This window comes from Natator depressus, chromosome 3, assembly GCF_965152275.1.
Source record: "Natator depressus isolate rNatDep1 chromosome 3, rNatDep2.hap1, whole genome shotgun sequence".
Classification (NCBI taxonomy): Eukaryota; Metazoa; Chordata; order Testudines; family Cheloniidae; genus Natator; species Natator depressus.
Genome location: NC_134236.1, coordinates 109,104,651 through 109,122,474, shown reverse-complemented (window position 1 = coordinate 109,122,474; position 17,824 = coordinate 109,104,651). Strand labels below are relative to the sequence as shown.

The 17,824-nt window shown below is 43.6% G+C and overlaps 1 protein-coding gene across 1 annotated transcript in view; it reads right to left on the bottom strand.

Annotated features, from left to right (window-relative positions):
- Positions 1 to 7,251: 7,251 nt before the first annotated feature.
- The window catches only part of AIG1 (androgen induced 1), a 189,680-nt gene continuing 179,107 nt past the window's right edge, over positions 7,252 to 17,824 (bottom strand). The window contains exons 5-6 of the mRNA XM_074948533.1: positions 11,797 to 11,960; positions 7,252 to 8,286 (exon numbers count right to left, since the gene is read on the bottom strand). Coding sequence (XP_074804634.1) covers positions 8,249 to 8,286; positions 11,797 to 11,960 — 202 coding nt within the window. The 3' untranslated portion in view covers positions 7,252 to 8,248. The remainder of the gene's footprint in view (positions 8,287 to 11,796; positions 11,961 to 17,824) is intronic.

Sequence of the window (17,824 nt, the reverse complement as noted above, 5' to 3'; positions counted from 1 at the left end):
TAGACATGGAGCCATTGATCACTACCCGTTGAGCCCGACAATCTAGCCAACTTTCTACCCACCTTATAGTGCATTCATCCAACCCATACTTCTTTAACTTGCTGACAAGAATACCGTGGGAGACCGTGTCAAAAGCTTTGCTAAAGTCAAAAAACAATACATCCACTGCTTTCCCTTCATCCACAGAACCAGTAATCTCATCATAGAAAGCGATTAGATTAGTCAGGCATGACCTTCCCTTGGTGAATCCATGCTGACTGTTCCTGATCACTTTCCTCTCATGTAAGTGCTTCAGGATTGATTCCTTGAGGACCTGCTCCATGATTTTTCCGGGGACTGAGGTGAGGCTGACTGGCCTGTAGTGCCCAGGATCCTCCTTCTTCCCTTTTTTTAAAGATGGGCACTACATTAGCCTTTTTCCAGTCGTCCGGGACTTCCCCCGATTGCCATGAGTTTTCAAAGATAATGGCCAATGGCTCTGCAATAACAGCCGCCAACTCCTTTAGCACTTTCGGATGCAACGCATCCAACCCCATGGACTTGTGCACGTCCAGCTTTTCTAAATAGTCCCTAACCACTTCTTTCTCCATAGAGGGCTGGCCACCTACTCCCCATGCTGTGTTGCCCAGCACAGCAGTCTGGGAGCTGACCTTGTTCGTGAAGACAGAGGCAAAAAAAGCATTGAGTACATTAGCTTGTTCCACATCCTCTGTCACTAGATTGCCTCCCTCATTCAGTAAGGGGCCCACACTTTCCTTGGCTTTCTTCTTGTTGCCAACATACCTGAAGAAACCCTTTTTTTTTTACTCTTAACATCTCTTGCTAGCTGCAGCTCCAGGTGCTATTTGGCCCTCCTGATTTCATTCCTACATGCCCGAGCAACATTTTTATACTCTTCCCTGGTCATTTGTCCAATCTTCCACATCTTGTAAGCTTCTTTTTTATGTTTAAAATCCGCAAGGATTTCACTGTTAAGCCAGGCTGGTCGCCTGCCATATTTACTATTCTTTCGACACATCGGGATGGTTTGTCCCTGTAACCTCAATAGGGATTCTCTGAAATACAGCCAGCTCTCCTGGACTCCTTTCCCTCTCATGTTATTCCCCCAGAGGATCCTACCCATCAGTTCCCTGAGGGAGTCGAAGTCTGCTTTCCTGAAGTCCAGGGTCCGTATTCTGCTGCTTCCCTTTCTTCCCTGTGTCAGGATCCTGAACTCGACCAACTCATGGTCACTGCCTCCCAGATTCCCATCCACTTTTGCTTCCCCTACTAATTCTTCCCAGTTTGTGAGCACCAAAGTAATTGTTGCAACTATAGAGTTTAACTCAATTAAAAATGTAAATGTTATGTGCTGTGAGTTTTGCACTAATTAAAGCTATGCACACACCCTGCCTCTGTCATTACCTGTAGGCATGCATCTCATACTAGTGACATATACATTTTTACACATACACATAATGTGTTGGGACAGATTTAGTGGTACCCGCCAGTTATTTTATCTCACTCCAGTGAGGCAAAGCACGTGTGAACCTAGCTTCAATGGCTAGCTAAACTGCGTGGAGTCACTGGAGCAGCACAAAGCAGCTGGGGCAAGGCAGTGAATCTGGCCCATTATACACTATTCTGTATATATCTTTGGCAGAATGCTTTCTTGCATTAGCACTTGCACCTGTGCTGTAGCAGAGGGTACAGTAAAACACATTGTTTCACACTGTCTCACATTTCAGAAACTGCATTTATAGCACAACACACCAATGCACACATTAGAGTTTGTGTATTTAACCCAAATAAGGCCAGATTTCCCGCAATCACTGTAACCTGATGCCTTGCAACGATATGCGAAGTTGAGAGAATCTTCAAGTCGATTTGCTTTCTCACATTCTACTTTGTGGAACCTAACACCAATTAACAAGATAGGATAGCCATGGAAGGACACCAGAGTGTGCCTTTGAGGTCTCTCTCCATGCTGATCCATCTTGCTATGTGTAGTCTGGAAGAGTCTCAGTGCAAATTTAAAAGACAAAGCCAAGGGAAAAGCAGAAGCCTTATGCACTATTGTTCTGAACTGTCATTTAAGAGCCTGTCCCATCACTGTCACCTCTCATGGCTTTGGCATGCATTGGCATCAGTGCCACTAGCGTTACTAGTGTCCAGAACAGAAGCCTCTTGCCAGCAAGCTGAACGTTGACATGACAAAGATCAAAAGGTCAAAAAGGGAGGTCGTAAGGGAGGAGTGTAAGGGTGAGGGAAAAGATGTGACAAACTGGGGTAAACATTTGACAATGTTACCCTCAAAGGTTAGACAATGGGTGACATAGAGAGACAGTAAAATGGGTTTCTATCTCCCAGGAGTTCACAAATTACTGAAGCTTCACATTTTGGTAGCAATTAGCAGATGTGTGGCAATCTCATAGTAATATTTAAAGGAATACGAATATTGTACATACCTGCTTATAGTACATACTTCCAGCTGCACACAGAAATTAGGGATGAGATTTTTTCAAAGCCAGCTAGGGGATTTAGTCACAGAACTTCCATTGAAAGTCATGTGAGTTGTGTGGCCCAAATCTACTTAGTCAGCCTTGAAAATCTCAGTTTTTTCTCTTCTGTAGTAGAGAAACAGACCATGTTAAAAGAACATTAAGGTTGAAAAGTCAAGCACTTAAGATTTAGAAAAGGCCACAGCGTCTTCCCACAGCTCCCAGTCTCCTTGCCAAGATAGTTGCAGTCACTCCGTCCAACTTCCAGACCCAGTTTCCCTCCAATCCCACCAGCCTCCAGTCCCAGTCTTCCCTCCACCCCCTGACTCCTTGTCCCAACCTAATTCCCTTCCCCTCAGTCCAGCTCTTATTCCCTCCGCATTCAATTAAGGTAGCTTCCTCCTCCATGCTGTCTAGGCACCAGTGAGGGCATGGAGAGTCAGGATCCCTGCTCTCAGTTCTGGTGGCCAGATCCAGACCTGGAACGAGCCAAGCCACCACCCACACCGAGTGCTGTGCTGGCTCGGGTGCCCAGCAGCCGCCCCCGCAGTGCTGGGCCGAGCCGCTGGCCTAACCCCCTCAGCCTGCCCCAGAGGCATGGCAGGCTCAAGCTCAGGGCTGCCAGCTGGAGCTGAGCACCAGCTGCCTTAAGGTAGAGAGAGAGGGCAGGGCCATGGCCTGGGTCAGTGGAGGCATAGCCTGCCCTGGCCTAGGATACCTGCTGCCCATTTATAGAAGAATTATGAAATCTATTTCTGAAGGAAAAAAAAAATCTTGTATTCAGTTGTACTCTACACCTGGGTACTTTAGGCAGCAAAGATTTTGCAACATAGGTCTTGTATTAAAGGCTGGAATTAAATTGCCCTCTAATTCTGTTCTTTAAAGCCTATGACCCAAAGCACACAGGAGTAGTAGAACTTTGAGATAATGGGGATAAACCGAGTTCAGACTTTGCCAGACTACTATGCATTTTCCAAATCAGTTGTAACCATTACAGTCTCCACTGCATGTATTGCTACTGGCCAACATTTTCAAACTTGAGTGGCTAAATCCATATTTGACACCTAATTCTGAGTGTACTGATTTCCAGAGGTGCTGATGCTTACAGACCCAACAGCAGACAATACTAGTTGTATGTACTCAGCACCTTTGAAAGTAAGGTCACTTTGATTTAGGTGCCTAACTGTGCATTTAGATATCTAACTCATTTAACAGCATTGATCTCTGTCAGCAACCATGATGGGGATAGTCTGACCTAGTGTCTGGAGTCAGAGCCAGAATCATGAGTCCAGAGGTGGGCTGGAGCGAGAGCAAGGCTGGAGCAGGACCAGGGCTGGAGCGAGAGCAAGGCTGGAGCAGGCTAAGACTTGGGGAGGAGAGAGTTGCAAGCCCTGGAGTGACATTGAGCAAGCTAAGCTGCTGGTCCTCCTGTGGCATTTATATACCTGCCCCAAGAGTCACCAGACCAGTTCCTGGCTTGTGGATTGGCTGGAAAGTGTTAGGAAATCTAAATGTAGGTGGTCACTACCAACTCCCCCTAGATTAGAATTTATTCTTAACAGTAGTATGTAACATTGGCAAATGCAGTCATTAAGGAGGGTTCCACAGAAAGGGACAAGTTATCTAGGTCTTCAAACAACCCCCAACCTCATCATCAGACACAAGCTCCCCACAGACCAGACACACCAACTCAAAGCGGCACCAGACCCTGCCAGAACACCACATGCAAAACCTGCAGACACATCTCCACTGCTACAATGATCAACACCCCCCACAACACACCTTTCAAGATCTATGGGTCCTACACATGCCTATCACAACATGTGGTCTACCTCATCCAGTTCACTAAATGCCCCAATAGCAACTGTGTGGGTGAAACCAGACAATCCCTATGCTCTTGAAGGAACTCACATTAAAAAAATAAGACAAAAATACCACACCACCCACGGATGAACACTTTTCACAAAGCGATCAATCCAGATCTGACCTCTCTGTCCTTGTCCCCAAAGGAAACCTGCAGAACACCTTCAAAAGACAGGCCTGATGCTTAAATTCATAAATTTGCTAGACACTAAAAACATGGTCTTATAAAGACATTGGATTTACAGCTTATTAAACAATATGTGACCTACTAACCTCCCTTTTTTGTCCCTAGGACAGTAGAAGTGTTAAGGGCATGTAACAGGGTCAGCACCCGCCTCTCATGCATTCCCTCTTTCTCTGGCTGATAGTGCCTGCAAATATAGTCTTTTCACATGGGGAGGGGACACTCCCCTCTCATGGATGGCCCCCTTTCCTCTCGGTTAGGTCCATGTGTGGTGTGATATTTTTGTCTTATCATTTTTCTTTTTTGGTCTTACATCAAGGTGGCACCTGCCTCTCACAAGCACCCCCAGCCTCTGGTTCTCTCAGCCAGTCTTCAGCAGCTCAGCCCTCCAGCCAAGCTGCACACACACTGTCCCAGGGTATACAGTTCAGAGTCCTTATCACAGCCCTGGTATGGGGCCGTAGCTCTTAGGCTTCTTACCAGAGGCACTGCCTTCTTCAGGCACCTAGCCAGGGCCCATCTTGGTACCTTCAACTGGTGTCCTTTTCAGAGGCACTCCCGGGGCTCAGTCTGCTACCAGACCAGCAGGGCCCATCTTGGTACCCTCATCTGGTCTGGCCAGGTTTTATGCTCAGTCCCATGGGCTAAGCCTTCCCACAGTGACCTTTCAATGGCTCTGCTGCTATTCTAGCTAGCTAGCTAGCCAGCTACCCATTCTTCGGCACCCTCCTATGGGCTCAGTTCTGTCTGGTGAGCTCTCTGCAGCAAGCTAGCCACAGTCCTGCTGTTCCTCTAACTAGCCAGGCAGCCAGTCCTCCCTTGTCAAGCTCTGCACAACACTTAGAGCTTGCCTTTTATCTAGCCCTTCTGGCCCCTTATTGGTCACTCCAGCAGCCTTTCTGATTGGCTGCTCTTCTGCAGCCACTCTAGGCTGCCTGGAGGACTTCTCACTACTCTGTTCTGGGACAGGGTGATGCAGGGCCGTGAGGCCTTCAGCAGGGGGCCTCCGGACCTAGTCCATCCTGCCACAGGGCCACTTCACCTTGAATGGTTCCTTAGAATATATGTTAACTTCTTATGCTAAACAATCAGTTCCACATTGTAGTTAGTTGCAACACTCTTGGGGGCTGGCTTCACAAACAGTGCTACAGTGGATTTTTCACACCTGAGTGATATAATTATAATGATATAGGTCTGTAGTGTAGACCTAGCCTGAGTAAGCCCTGGTCTACACTACACAGTTAGGTCGACATAAGGCAGCTTGTGTTGATCTAACTATGTCAGTGTACACACTGTAGCTGATGTAAGTGCCCTACCATACCAACATAATAACTCCACCTCCATGAGAGGCGTAGGGCTTATGTCAGTGTAGTTAGGAGGACGCAGTATCAATATAGACACTGCGTTACTTACATCGACTGTTGGCTGTCTTGTAAATTTCACGTCTGCACTGGAGCCGTGAAATTGACAAGAAAGCCCAGCTCCGCAACTGGGCTGCTGCCAGGTCTCCGCTCCAAGCGGGGCTGCCACCCAGGCTCCTGGCTTGCGCTGCCACCCAGGCTCTCCACTTCCTGTTGAGAATCCTGCTGTCCTCTGGGGTCCTGGCTCCCTGCTTCCAGCAGGGAGCCCAGCTGCACTGAAGCTCCCAGTTTGGAGCCTGGCTGCCAGCCCTGGGCACTCGGTTCCCTGCCAGCTGACCAGACTCCAGGCACGGATCTCTCTGGCAGAGGCAAGAGGTCCTGGGTGGCTTCCTCCCTACTCCTGGCTGAAAGCAGGAAGGTGAGAAGCCTGGGAGGCAGCTGGGCTCTAGGTGGGGAGCTTTGCAGAGCTGAGAGCCCTGACTCTCAGCCCCTTACACTACCACTCTTCAATCAGCGGAAGTGCTCCTGCTGAGGACACACACCATCGACAGAAGGAGAGTAGTATGGACATCAGCCACCACAGCAATTATTGGTTGATTTAAGATTATAGTACAGACCTGAAGAAGAGCTCTGTGTAGCTCGAAAGCTTGTCTCTCTCACCAACAGAAGTAGGTCCAATAAAAGATATTCCCTCGCCCACCTTGTCTCTCTAATATCCTGGGACCAACATGGCTACAACAACACTGCAAATAGGCATGAGTAGGTCAAGTGTATGGTGGAGATTTAACTCGGATTTTCCCTGTTTTTGAAATTTAAAGGAACATTGTGAAAGTTTTAAGAGTTAAAACTTTTCCTATGGTATTTTAATATTTAGCCCATCTGGAATGTCTAGCCAACTGTACTCCTAAACTGTATTTTAAATAGATCGTTGTTTTTTAAACAACCAACCGCCACACCCCAAAATCTCTATTTTTAACACCCACTCCCCCCCAAAAAAACCCAACTCCTGCAATGTTTCTTATCATACTGTATGTATACCAATTTGTTGATAGTAAATCACACTGCAACTTGCATGTCATGTTCTGCAGTTAAATCCAGAATGGACACACTAAAAATTCTAGTTCCAGGTTAGGACCACTGTCGAGCCAAATCAACCTCCTGACAGTGTCCCTCTCATTAAATATATATTGAACACGTACAACTTTACACCGTCGGCGTGTAAATACATTTTAGTATATTTTAAACAGTCAATATTGTTATAAAGTATGTGTGAGCTGGACATCAAGGTACTTGCATATTTGGAAGATTATTTTTTCTTAAGTATATTTTCCTGTTAAAAATAATTTGGTTTGTTAATCTTAATCCCACACAGCTTTCCCCTGGCTGTAACATTTCTCTTTTAATTGTCTGGTTGTCAACTGGAATCCAAAAGAGCATAGACCACGGCAAGTACTTAGGAACTAAGGCCCCAATACACCTAAGGGACCCGAATGCATTCTCTCAGGTACCCTATGTACTGCCACTTATCTGTTAAGAGCCCAGGGCTTGGCTACCCAGTTTCAGGACTTCAGCATATTATACGGCAGTCAATTTTGTATTAGAAATCGTGAGGAAAGAACTTAACACAGAAATGCCATCATCTACAGGTGACATAACAAAAACTGGAAATAGATTATACAGTACATGCTGCATCTATCCATTTGGAATTCTGAGAAGCAGCATTCAGAAACAGAAAACTGGGCATATTGTGGTCTTTATTTATGTGCTTTTGTATTTAAGAAAAGTTCCATCATATGCACATAGGTTCTAATTACAATTAGGGTTTGATTCAATTGATATAATTACTATTAACATTGCCTACTTAAGGCAAGTGTTATACACTGGTACATTAATATATCATAGTTTGATTAGATTATTTCTTCAGGTAAGCTTGTGTAGTGGTCTTTTAATAGATCTTTAGAGTATACTCTGAAATATACAGGATTATTACATTTATCCACAGTAGGCCTATCTGCTTAACCTCTTTCTGAAAATGATACACAAATGGACCCATCATTCCTCTCACAATAAATGGAAATACATTTACACTGATATACATGTTGAGAGCATTGTGGAGATAATTAATGTACATATCTCCATGGATATGATATGTACAAATACTGGAAAGAGGAGGATCAACACATATTTAATGTTTTTAGCTAAAATCAATTCTCCTCTAAATAAAAGTGAAAGCATCCTTGCATTGGGTACATGGTCCATATAAACTTTTTTCCAAGAGATTCCTTTCCCTGCCAGCATCTGTTCAAGCTGAAAAGTTTTCCGTGGAGCAAAAAGCAAACTCTCCTTGTTGCATTCAATTTTCAGTCCATTTTAGGCTTTTCTTTTCCTTCTTCTATACCTGAAACAATATGGAAAACACCTGAGTGATGAAAAACTGATCACTTACTTGGAAACCTAATACATTAATCTTTCTTCTTCTTTGCTAGCAGCCTCTGTCATGTTACCTGACCTTCTGTGAAGGAAAAGAACATCTATACACCTGAAACCAGCAGTTGTCTGGTAATGACCTACCTTACCCTTTCCTTCCCCAGGACCCTTTTCAGAATCTTAATCTGAACCTAGAGCATGCTCTGCCTCTGACTGTTTCAGGAGAATGAAGATAATTGTCTCCTGGGGTTCCAATTGCTTACATACAAACAAAACAGAGCAGATTTTATTATGGCTACCATTAGCTGAAGCTAAGCCGCTGACATTTTTTTAAAGTACATTTTCAAAACTATTATTGATAATTCCATTTAGGTTTTTTCCCCCTTTCTTTCCATTGTCAGATTTAAAAAAAAAAAGAATCATAAGTAGAAGTCATTTTTCCTGACAGTGCACAAAGAATCAATGATTGCTAATGGAGTTTTTTTCTCATTAATGTCCATTCCTTTTAGTAATCTAGGTAGCATGAGCACAGTACATATTCTCTTTAGAAGATTTGTCTTTGCTGCAGAACTGCTCTCTGTCGTCTGTGCTGAAAGGCAGCTGGGTGTGGCAACAGGCTGTTCTCCTGGTGATGAAAAGTCAGCTCTTTCAGATGCTTGCTCCTGGGCAATTAATTTATTATTAGAATCTAGCAAAAGTGTAGTTCTTTTGTCCATTTTGTTTCTTCTGACTAAACCTCCCTGCCCAAGATATCAAAGATAGTCTGAAAATGTTTCTTTTGGAGGTTTCCTGGACTGTTGCAAATCACAGAAGAAAGATTTCTCAGGATATAAGGCCGATGAAAAGTCATTCTGAAAGCAGCAAAAGGAAAATCCGACCATAGATGATATTACCTACTAATGGAATATGTGTGCGGATGTTAGTTCTTGGGCCCTTCTGAAAATGTACCTTTTAATACCCAGATGGGGGTAGGAGGAAAGCATCTACAGAGGAGACTTTACTGAAAGAAGCCATAAGGAAACAAATGGCTCCAGACATTGCCAGCAGTCTGAACACAATGGGCGTTGTATTTTTGGTTTGCCAGCAACCATGTGATAGCCATAGTCAAAGGTCTGAAAAACAAAACAAATGGGCTGGCTCCAAAAGAACACTATTGGCCTAAGATCTGCTCTAGAGCCAACCTCAGGTCCCTTGTGTCCTCTGCTGCGAGGAACTTACCCAGTGGTTTTAATTAAAGCATTGTATGTGTCTTTTAAAAAGAGCCTCTTTCCTTTCTTCTGAGGTATTCTACTGCAGATGGATCAATTAATTTGGCAGGAATGCAGGTATCTTCAGCACTGAGAGAAGGCTTGAGGAAAGGGCAATTTTTTCCTTCCCTATCATGCTTGTGGTTTAGATTGGAAAAACTAACTACAAAATCATTTAGTCAGTAGTGGGTTTTTTTCTTAATGCACCTCCAGAGGAAAAGGCTCACAGAAATAAATGAAACCTTCTCAAGTCAGATTGTTTTAATCTGAAGGCCCCTTTTAAAGGTTTGGTTTCCAAATATTTTTTGCTCCAAATCTTACATATAGTTATAATTTTTCATTTTTTATGGTTGTGGGGTTCCTATCATACACTTTAGGCCTGATTTATATACCACGCTTCATACATGGCCACACAGCAGGTGACTCATGCCATTTGCTGGCTTGCATGTCGCTGAACCAAAAGAATTTGGGTCAATGTCTCCTAACCAACTGGGGGGAAAATTGAAGAGTAGCTAAAGGCCTTGCTGAGCCTATTGAGCCTATGGCAACATTAACCTCAATTCTTCTGGGATGAGGAACCAAAGGAGATAAAGTTTCTATTATACATACTATGGAACAGTGAGGGAGATTTTCCTTGAGCGACTTGCTTGTGGATTCAATAAGAACATGTGCTGCTTTATCATATTATTATTATGTTTTATATCATATGGAATTTATTCACAGTGAAGCCATCATCTTTTGGATAACCTTTCTTTAAAGGACCTTTCCTGCATTATCAGAAGAAAAGGTAAGTGGTTTAAATAGCCATTAACATGAAATTGAATTACAGGTTCAGGACCAGCCATAAATGCAGTGCCAAATGACCAGATGCTCTACAGTTAAGAAAAGAGGTGCCTGATGTCTGGACTCTAATACTGAAAAGGGACACATGAGGCACACAGAAAAGCAGGTTTTGTTTCAGATTCTAATTAGAAGTTAAGGGTGACATTCTGGCCCCACTGACGTTAATGACAAAATGCCCATTGACTCCAATGAGGCAAGGATTTCACCCAATTTGGCGCTGTTCCAGCGGGATGATTAAGGCCATCTGGATTATGTGAGAGGGCACACCCTCACTCTGGTAGAGAGGAGGCTAAGGAGCTCTTCTTAGTTTAGCCAGCACCAATCAGGTGCACCTGTAGGGCTTGCTCTGCCTGACGGAAGAAGCTTAAGGAAAAGACTTCCACATGAAGGGGAGGTGTGAAGACTGCTGGCTACAGGAACACAGCAGCAACCAGGAACATAGCTACAGAGCTGACTGCCCTTAAGACTGTATGAACCAGATATGAAGTGGGGGTATCCTTAAAGGAGGGGCTGGAGGCAGGCCATAACAAGACACTATACCTGCAAATAAGCGAAACTCCAAAGGGGTAACCAAAAAGACTGCCTAAGAGACTGACCACCTTTGTCTTTCTTCTTCCTTTTGGACTTTTGACTCCCTTGCTCAGGGGAATGAGAGGAAACAGGACCCTTTTTGTTTGGAGAATTCTTCGTGTGCCACAAACAGGGGAAGAACTTTATAAGTTGTTCAAATCATGATCTGCTGAGGACTTGGCGTGGGGGTAACTTCATCTATTTGGATGGTTTGGAGGGAAAAAAATCTAACAGTTATTTATGAGGAATCCACTAAGTTTTGTGCCTCTCATTTTATATGCCTAGTTGCAAGTGATGGGTAATCTAAATAGGCTAGTGATATTGATTCTGTAGAATTCTGCAGCATGGTTGTCTGTTATCCCTATTACTTGGACTGTTGGATATGGACATATTTAATTTCATAGGACAAATTGATTTATAAATAGATAAGTACCTGATGCTTGAAAATACCTTTAAAAACAATCTCTCTTCCTAACCTCAAGCATAACAATTTCCATAGAATGGCACTTTATTCTAGCTAGATTTTACTGGTTCCTCAGCTAATAAAACAGAGTGGGTTGTAAATCTTTCAGGTAATTGCCAACAGCTCTTAAATTAGTATTAGAAGTTATAAAAATGAATACATATTCATAGCTAATCATGTTACCTGGCAGACATTTCATTCATTTGACTTTTTTTAAGAGGAAGAAAAAAAAGTTACAATGAAATCTTGTCAATTCCCCCATGTTTTAATCCTAAAACTTACATTAACGTCAATGGGAACAGGATCAAGCCCTAAGAGAGTAATCCTATTGGTTAGTGCTCCTGAAAACAATACTTACATTTTTGTGTATCCCAAATGTAGTTATTCAGGACCTCTCCCAGCAAGTAGAAAATGTTAAGTACTAGGGTGACAGTTACAAAGAAAATTATCTTGGCACCTGGGCTGATGTAATCCAGGAGAGGGTACACCCAGACCCCTGTTACTTGATGGATCCAGCACACCCTGAAATGGAATCAAAAGACCAGTGAAGATATTGCTTATGTACTGGTTTTAAAGCGACTCTGGCTACTGTGTGTAGTTACCCTAACCCATCAATGAGTCAATTTTTCCAAAGAACAAGGTACAATTGAATGTTTGATTCTTAGGATCACTTGAGACGATGTCCTCCTGGAATAGGGGTGACACGATGATGAAACTGAAACAGTTTTACAAGAATATTGTTACCCCTTTTGAACTGAGTAGTTAAACCCTGAAAATTGGTTATCAGGTTGTTTCTATTAGAAGGAGGAATTGAGGCTGGACCGGGTATTTCTCTGATGCAATCCTGCTTATTTACAAAGAATGTACAAAGTCCTGTTTCCCTGAACACAGGAGGCATAAATCAACAGGAGACAGTTTGTTTGATTTCAGTTCCAAGCCTTTGAACCAGCACTTTACCTGAAAACTCTCTTTTAGTTCCTTCCCCTCCCCCCCCCGCCTTACCTAAAGTCATGCTACCACAACTCTTCTGGCTGTGTCCGGGGCTTCCTTGCTCCTTCTGTGTGTTTCTGCTGCTTCTCTCAGTCAGAACCAGACACACATAGCTCAACTCATCAATGCCGCAGCCCCCACACCCGCATTTGCTATACCAGTCCCCAGGGAAAACCCTCGAGTTACATGGTTCAGCTTCTAGTCAAGCCTTGCCATGTGCCTGTGTTTTGGATGGTGGCTTCTATTGTTTCAGCTATCTGGTTCCATAAAGGAGCTTGATTGTTTATTGTAAATGAAGGGCAGTGGTTACATCCACCAGTTTCCGTGAGGTTTTACTCAACTCCCAAAACACTGATGAATTGTTGGAGGGACTCAGATTCTCAGAAGAGACAAGGTGGGTGGACCAACTTCTGGTGGTGAGAGAGACAAGCTTTCGAGCCACACAGAGCTCTTCTTCAGGTCTGGGAAATGAATTCCCAGCCTCCCCGCAAAATGCAAGGTGGAACAGATTGTTCAGTATAAATACTTAGCACATATTGTAAAGGACCATTCAAGGCAGAGATTCTTCGCACTCATTGGCAATTCAGGTGACTGGTCTCTTGACCCAAGAAACAGAGTTTGTCAACCTTAGCACAGTTTCCAAAGAACTCCGCATAAGTACCTGGCTTTTCCTCAGGGTATTACTGTGACAAATGTGAAGGTGCTTGGTGGTGAATGTTGATCTGTAAAATATGGCTTGTTGTATTGTATTTCTAAGATGGTGGGCTGTAATGTCAGAAGGGAACAGAGAGTTTTAGCATATTCCCCCCACAGTCATAAGACAAGTGATTGTAAGTCATTAAGGGTGAATGGTCTAACTGCCGAAGAATGGAGCAGCCATCATAGGAGCGTTCCTTAGATGGCTGGGCTGGCTGACTGGGGGTGGGAGGGAAAATAGTTGGAAGGAAAGAGAAGATGACACACTTAGGCCCCATATCAAAAGTTAGGGTGATATGGTAACTGGGCTTAGGCTCACCCACGGACTGTGGGGCTCTGAGAAAAGGGAGCTTTCCTGAAAGGGGAGGGAACAGGCTAGTGGTAGGGGGCGTCACACAGTGGAAAGCAATTGGAGATGAGGCAGGATCCCAACAGTCTTTTGGCTTCCTAAAAGAATGTACATTAGTTCTTTTCTGTTCCTGTAACTCAAGAGGGAAGCCCATCTAACTTGGCTTTTAGGGAATCACAAGTTTAGATAAGACTAAACATGTACGTAGGCTTGTCATGGGGCACCTGCCCTTTATGGGGAGTTAGGGCCTACCCAGTGTGCGACTGCCTTATGAAGGCCTCCTTGGGGGTAGCTGCCTGCCCCAGGTGACTGATTAGTAAATAATAAAGGTTACCCAAACTCAGTTATGGGGAGAAACTGCTGGGGGGAGAGGAGCTCGTAAGAGTGCTGATCAGGGAGCCTAGAGGGTGAACTCTCCAGGGAACACATCAAAATGGGGACCGATTAAAAGGTGCTCCTAGAGAAAGGATCCTCACAGACCCACGGCTAGAGTTGGCAGGCATCCAAGAGGGTCTGATCTCAGCCAGAGGGTCTCCCAGATACTCTCTTGAAGCCCAGTCTGGCAAGGATCACCTGCTGTCCCTGGAGAAGAGTTGCAGAGGATGGATCTCCCCAGATTCTTCTCTGTCAGGGATCCTTCTCCAGTAGGGGCAAGATGCCTAACATCAGGGGCAAAGACTGGAATGGAGAGAACCCCTGTAAAACAACCTAGGTAGAGGAGAGCACCAGACTCAGGTTGAGGACAGATGGACAAAGAATGACTGGGTCACCCAGCTGAGATGTGGCAGGTGAAAGTTTGGTTTTTGTGTAAGCTTTTCTGTCAATAAATGAGACCCTCCACCAGGAGGTGTTCTTTAGCATTGAAGTCTGCCAGGACTTGTTGATATCCTGGGTAAGAGCTCACCCACAACACCATGCCTGCCTACAAGGGGGCGCCCTGGGTCAGCCTGGAATGATAAGGCCGTTTGTTGTGGAATCCTTTTCTCTATTGTTCTGTTCCATTTGTTAATAAACCTACTTGTTTTTGGAAGGCTTTGGGGCACTACATCTCTGGTCACGGGCTCCTGAGGGAAAGAGATGCCGGTGTCCTATTGGACTTACATGGTAATAAGTGGTTGGCATAGGTGGGGTATTGTACCCAGATCCCAGTCTAAGAGTGGGAAATCTGCAGACTAATAAGGGCCTTTGTCACCTTGAGGAAGGATTATGGAAATGCCCTGTGGTGGCTTGCTAGAGTAGTGGTAGTGTTCTGACTGTGCATGGGAGGGCTCATGGGTTCAAGTTCTGGGAAATCTCTTGCAGAAATTGTGAAAACTCTCTGCTTTAAATTCGCTGGGTGAAATTCCATGGCCTGTGTTATGCAGCTGGCCATACTAGATGATCACACTGGACCTCTCTGGCCTTAAAAAAAACCTGAGCTCCGTCCATTCCAAGTGGTCTCCTTATCTTGGTCCTGTACATGGTTACCATATCCTCCTTCAGCTGCTTCTTATAGAAGCTTTTATTATACAGTCAAATCCCAAATTACTAGAAACTTCATGTAGGAATTAAAATGTTGGCAGTAGCTAATCTGTGAGATAACTGTGACTGGCTGCTGACCCTAGCCCCCCTCCTACCTCTCTGAAAGAGTTCACATGTGAAAGAGTCCCTCCATACTTGTGGATAGCTTGTATTCTACAGATCTTGTACTGTGCCAGAATGTACCTGTGAAAAGGTAAAAGTGCTAAAGACTGTAAATGACTAACAGGTCCCAGCTTGTCACACGGCTGCTGGGGTTAAAGGAAGGGGAGCTAGGTCAAAGGGGAATGGTATGTCTTCTCCCCTTTTGGCTGAGTCAAAGCAGAGAAACCCCATGGGAATTAGTGTTCAGTATTTTTTCCACTTTTAGTTTTGTGATCATTCGGTGGACTGTAAAACAAACCTTGAAGAAAAAGCCTTAAAAAGACCTATGCTTGGAGCTTTATTTCCCTTCCCTGGCTGGTGAAACTGCCCACCAGTTTACAGCACCTCTAGAGGAGGAATACTCAAAAGGGTCTTTGATCTACTGCTGTGCACCTGAATGATTGGTTCATGAACCAAGGGGAAGTGACACTTCCTAGAATGAATTTATTTTGGACACCAAAAATATTGTCTAAACCCAAGTGAGTCACTAAAGAATTCTTGAATGTCATCTATGGCTTGTTGAATGCAGCATCCTGGCTTAAGTCCCTTTGTGGATCCAACTTTATGTGGCTGTCCCCAGAGCAATAGGTCACTAACTGGAACTAATATGACAAGAACAAGGTAAAACAAGTGCTGCTTAAGAAACAAAGTTCAAAAGCACACCTGCCTAGCCATCCTGACCTCACTGAAAATCAACCCTGCAACCCAGTTTACTATGCTGGAATTACTAACATTGTACTTCTTTCCACTGAGCAATGACACAGCGAGTATTGGTGCATTGTCTATATTACAAATGCCAGTAGCAAAAGTAGGACTGCTACCATGGAAACATTACCTGAGGTCCTTTGTTAGTTTGTATTCAAGTAGGAATGAACTCACTAACTCAACACTGCACAATAAAGGGCTGATCAACTGTAGGTATAAGTCTTCGATACAAGACTACTGATTATTAACTTTAATGAATGCCTTCAACACGGCAATTCTAGCAATCATTATTCTTGTTCAACCTCATTGTTAGCTAAGCACAGGGGAACATGCATTAAGACACACTTTGGATTGCAAAACCAGAGCCAATTTAAGAGCCTACTATTGTACAGGTTAAAAAAGTTGCTAGTTGAGATATAAATATTGTGTGTGTGTGTGTGTGGCGGGGGGTGGGGGAATTAAACTAAAACTGGACCAGCTAACTTTGCAGTAGACAAAGTCAACTTAGTTTTAAAATACACCCAGCGGTGCAATCTTCATTAAATGGTTTATATTCATGTATGCAATATTTAATATTTTTACCTTAAAAGTCCAGAGGGTTAGAACCTCTGCTCTCCCTCTGATTCTGTGACAGCACCGGTATCATTGCTACTACCCAGCTTTTTTTTTTTTTTTTTTTTTTTTTTTAAGATGAATATCCGAAAGGTCCTAAATAACATCCTGTCATTATTACTGAGTTCAGCTGGTTGAAAAGACACTTCTCAAGAAATTTCTTACAAAATATGTCATTACTTTAATGAAACATTTGAAATTTTTCAACCTGCTCAATAGCTGGCTTGAAAACAGGTAAAAAGAAAATTAGAAAAATGTAGCTCTTTTTCAAATAAACATTTTTGGAGGGAGAGCAGCTCTGTTCTGGGGTTCAAAACATTGACGTTTCCCCCCCCCCCTTTTTTTAAACTGCTACTATTGCAGTTGAGCCGTTAGCTCCTTCTTGCCAAAATACTGACTCTTCCTCTCTGCCATTCTTCTAGCATTTGCTTTACAAAACGAGCTTGCTTGAGGAAGTGGAAGATGCATTGGAAAACTCTGTACCTCTATTACTTCTAGGGCTAACTGAGGTAAACCAACTGAGCCCAAGCATGTAGTGTGTGACACTCTGTACATATCTACCAGAAAAAAATTCTTGGCATATTGAATGATGTGACCCTGGTTACCTGAAAAAGCTGTTACCTGAAAAAGAGCTCAGCGTAAGTTTGAAAGCTTGTCTGTTTCACCAACAGAAGTTGGTCCAATAAAAGATATTCCCTCACCCCGCTTGTCTCTAATATCCTGGGACCAATATAGCGACAACAACATTGCAGGCTGTGGAATGTCTCCCAGAGGAGGTGAGGGAGGTGTATCAGCTGAGTCATTCAAAACCGGAATGAATGAATCACTCAAGATTATAGTGTAGGGAACAACCCTGCACTTTCAGGGGCATGAACTCAATGACCCATAGTAGGTCTAGTCTATTTCTGAGTTCTATGATGCAGGGTAAATAGACTGACAGAAAGCTGCTAGAGATTTTAGCCAGGAATGTATTTTTTGCAAATTTGATCCATACTGATTTCTTCTTCCCTGTTCATTTTGGAAGAAAGTAGTGTGAACTTCAGTCTACATGGGATTTAAAAATAAAGGTAGGCTGTAGTGAATGGAAGTATAAAATGGCCAGCACACTGAAGATGGAGATCACTACAGGGGGGTGAGATGCATGAGAACACATGGGATGCCTCTGATAAATGAATGTAAATTTAATTTTTCTTTTGCATATATCCAACACTATTTGTCTTGATTTATTATCACACTACCAAACGCCTAGGGACTTACTTTTTTAAAAAAATGCATACAATCATCACACCATATATTACACTATGCAAACTTCCCTCCCTCCCCTTATCAAATTAACAGACCTCCCTAAAGCCGGCTGTAAGAAAATCCACAC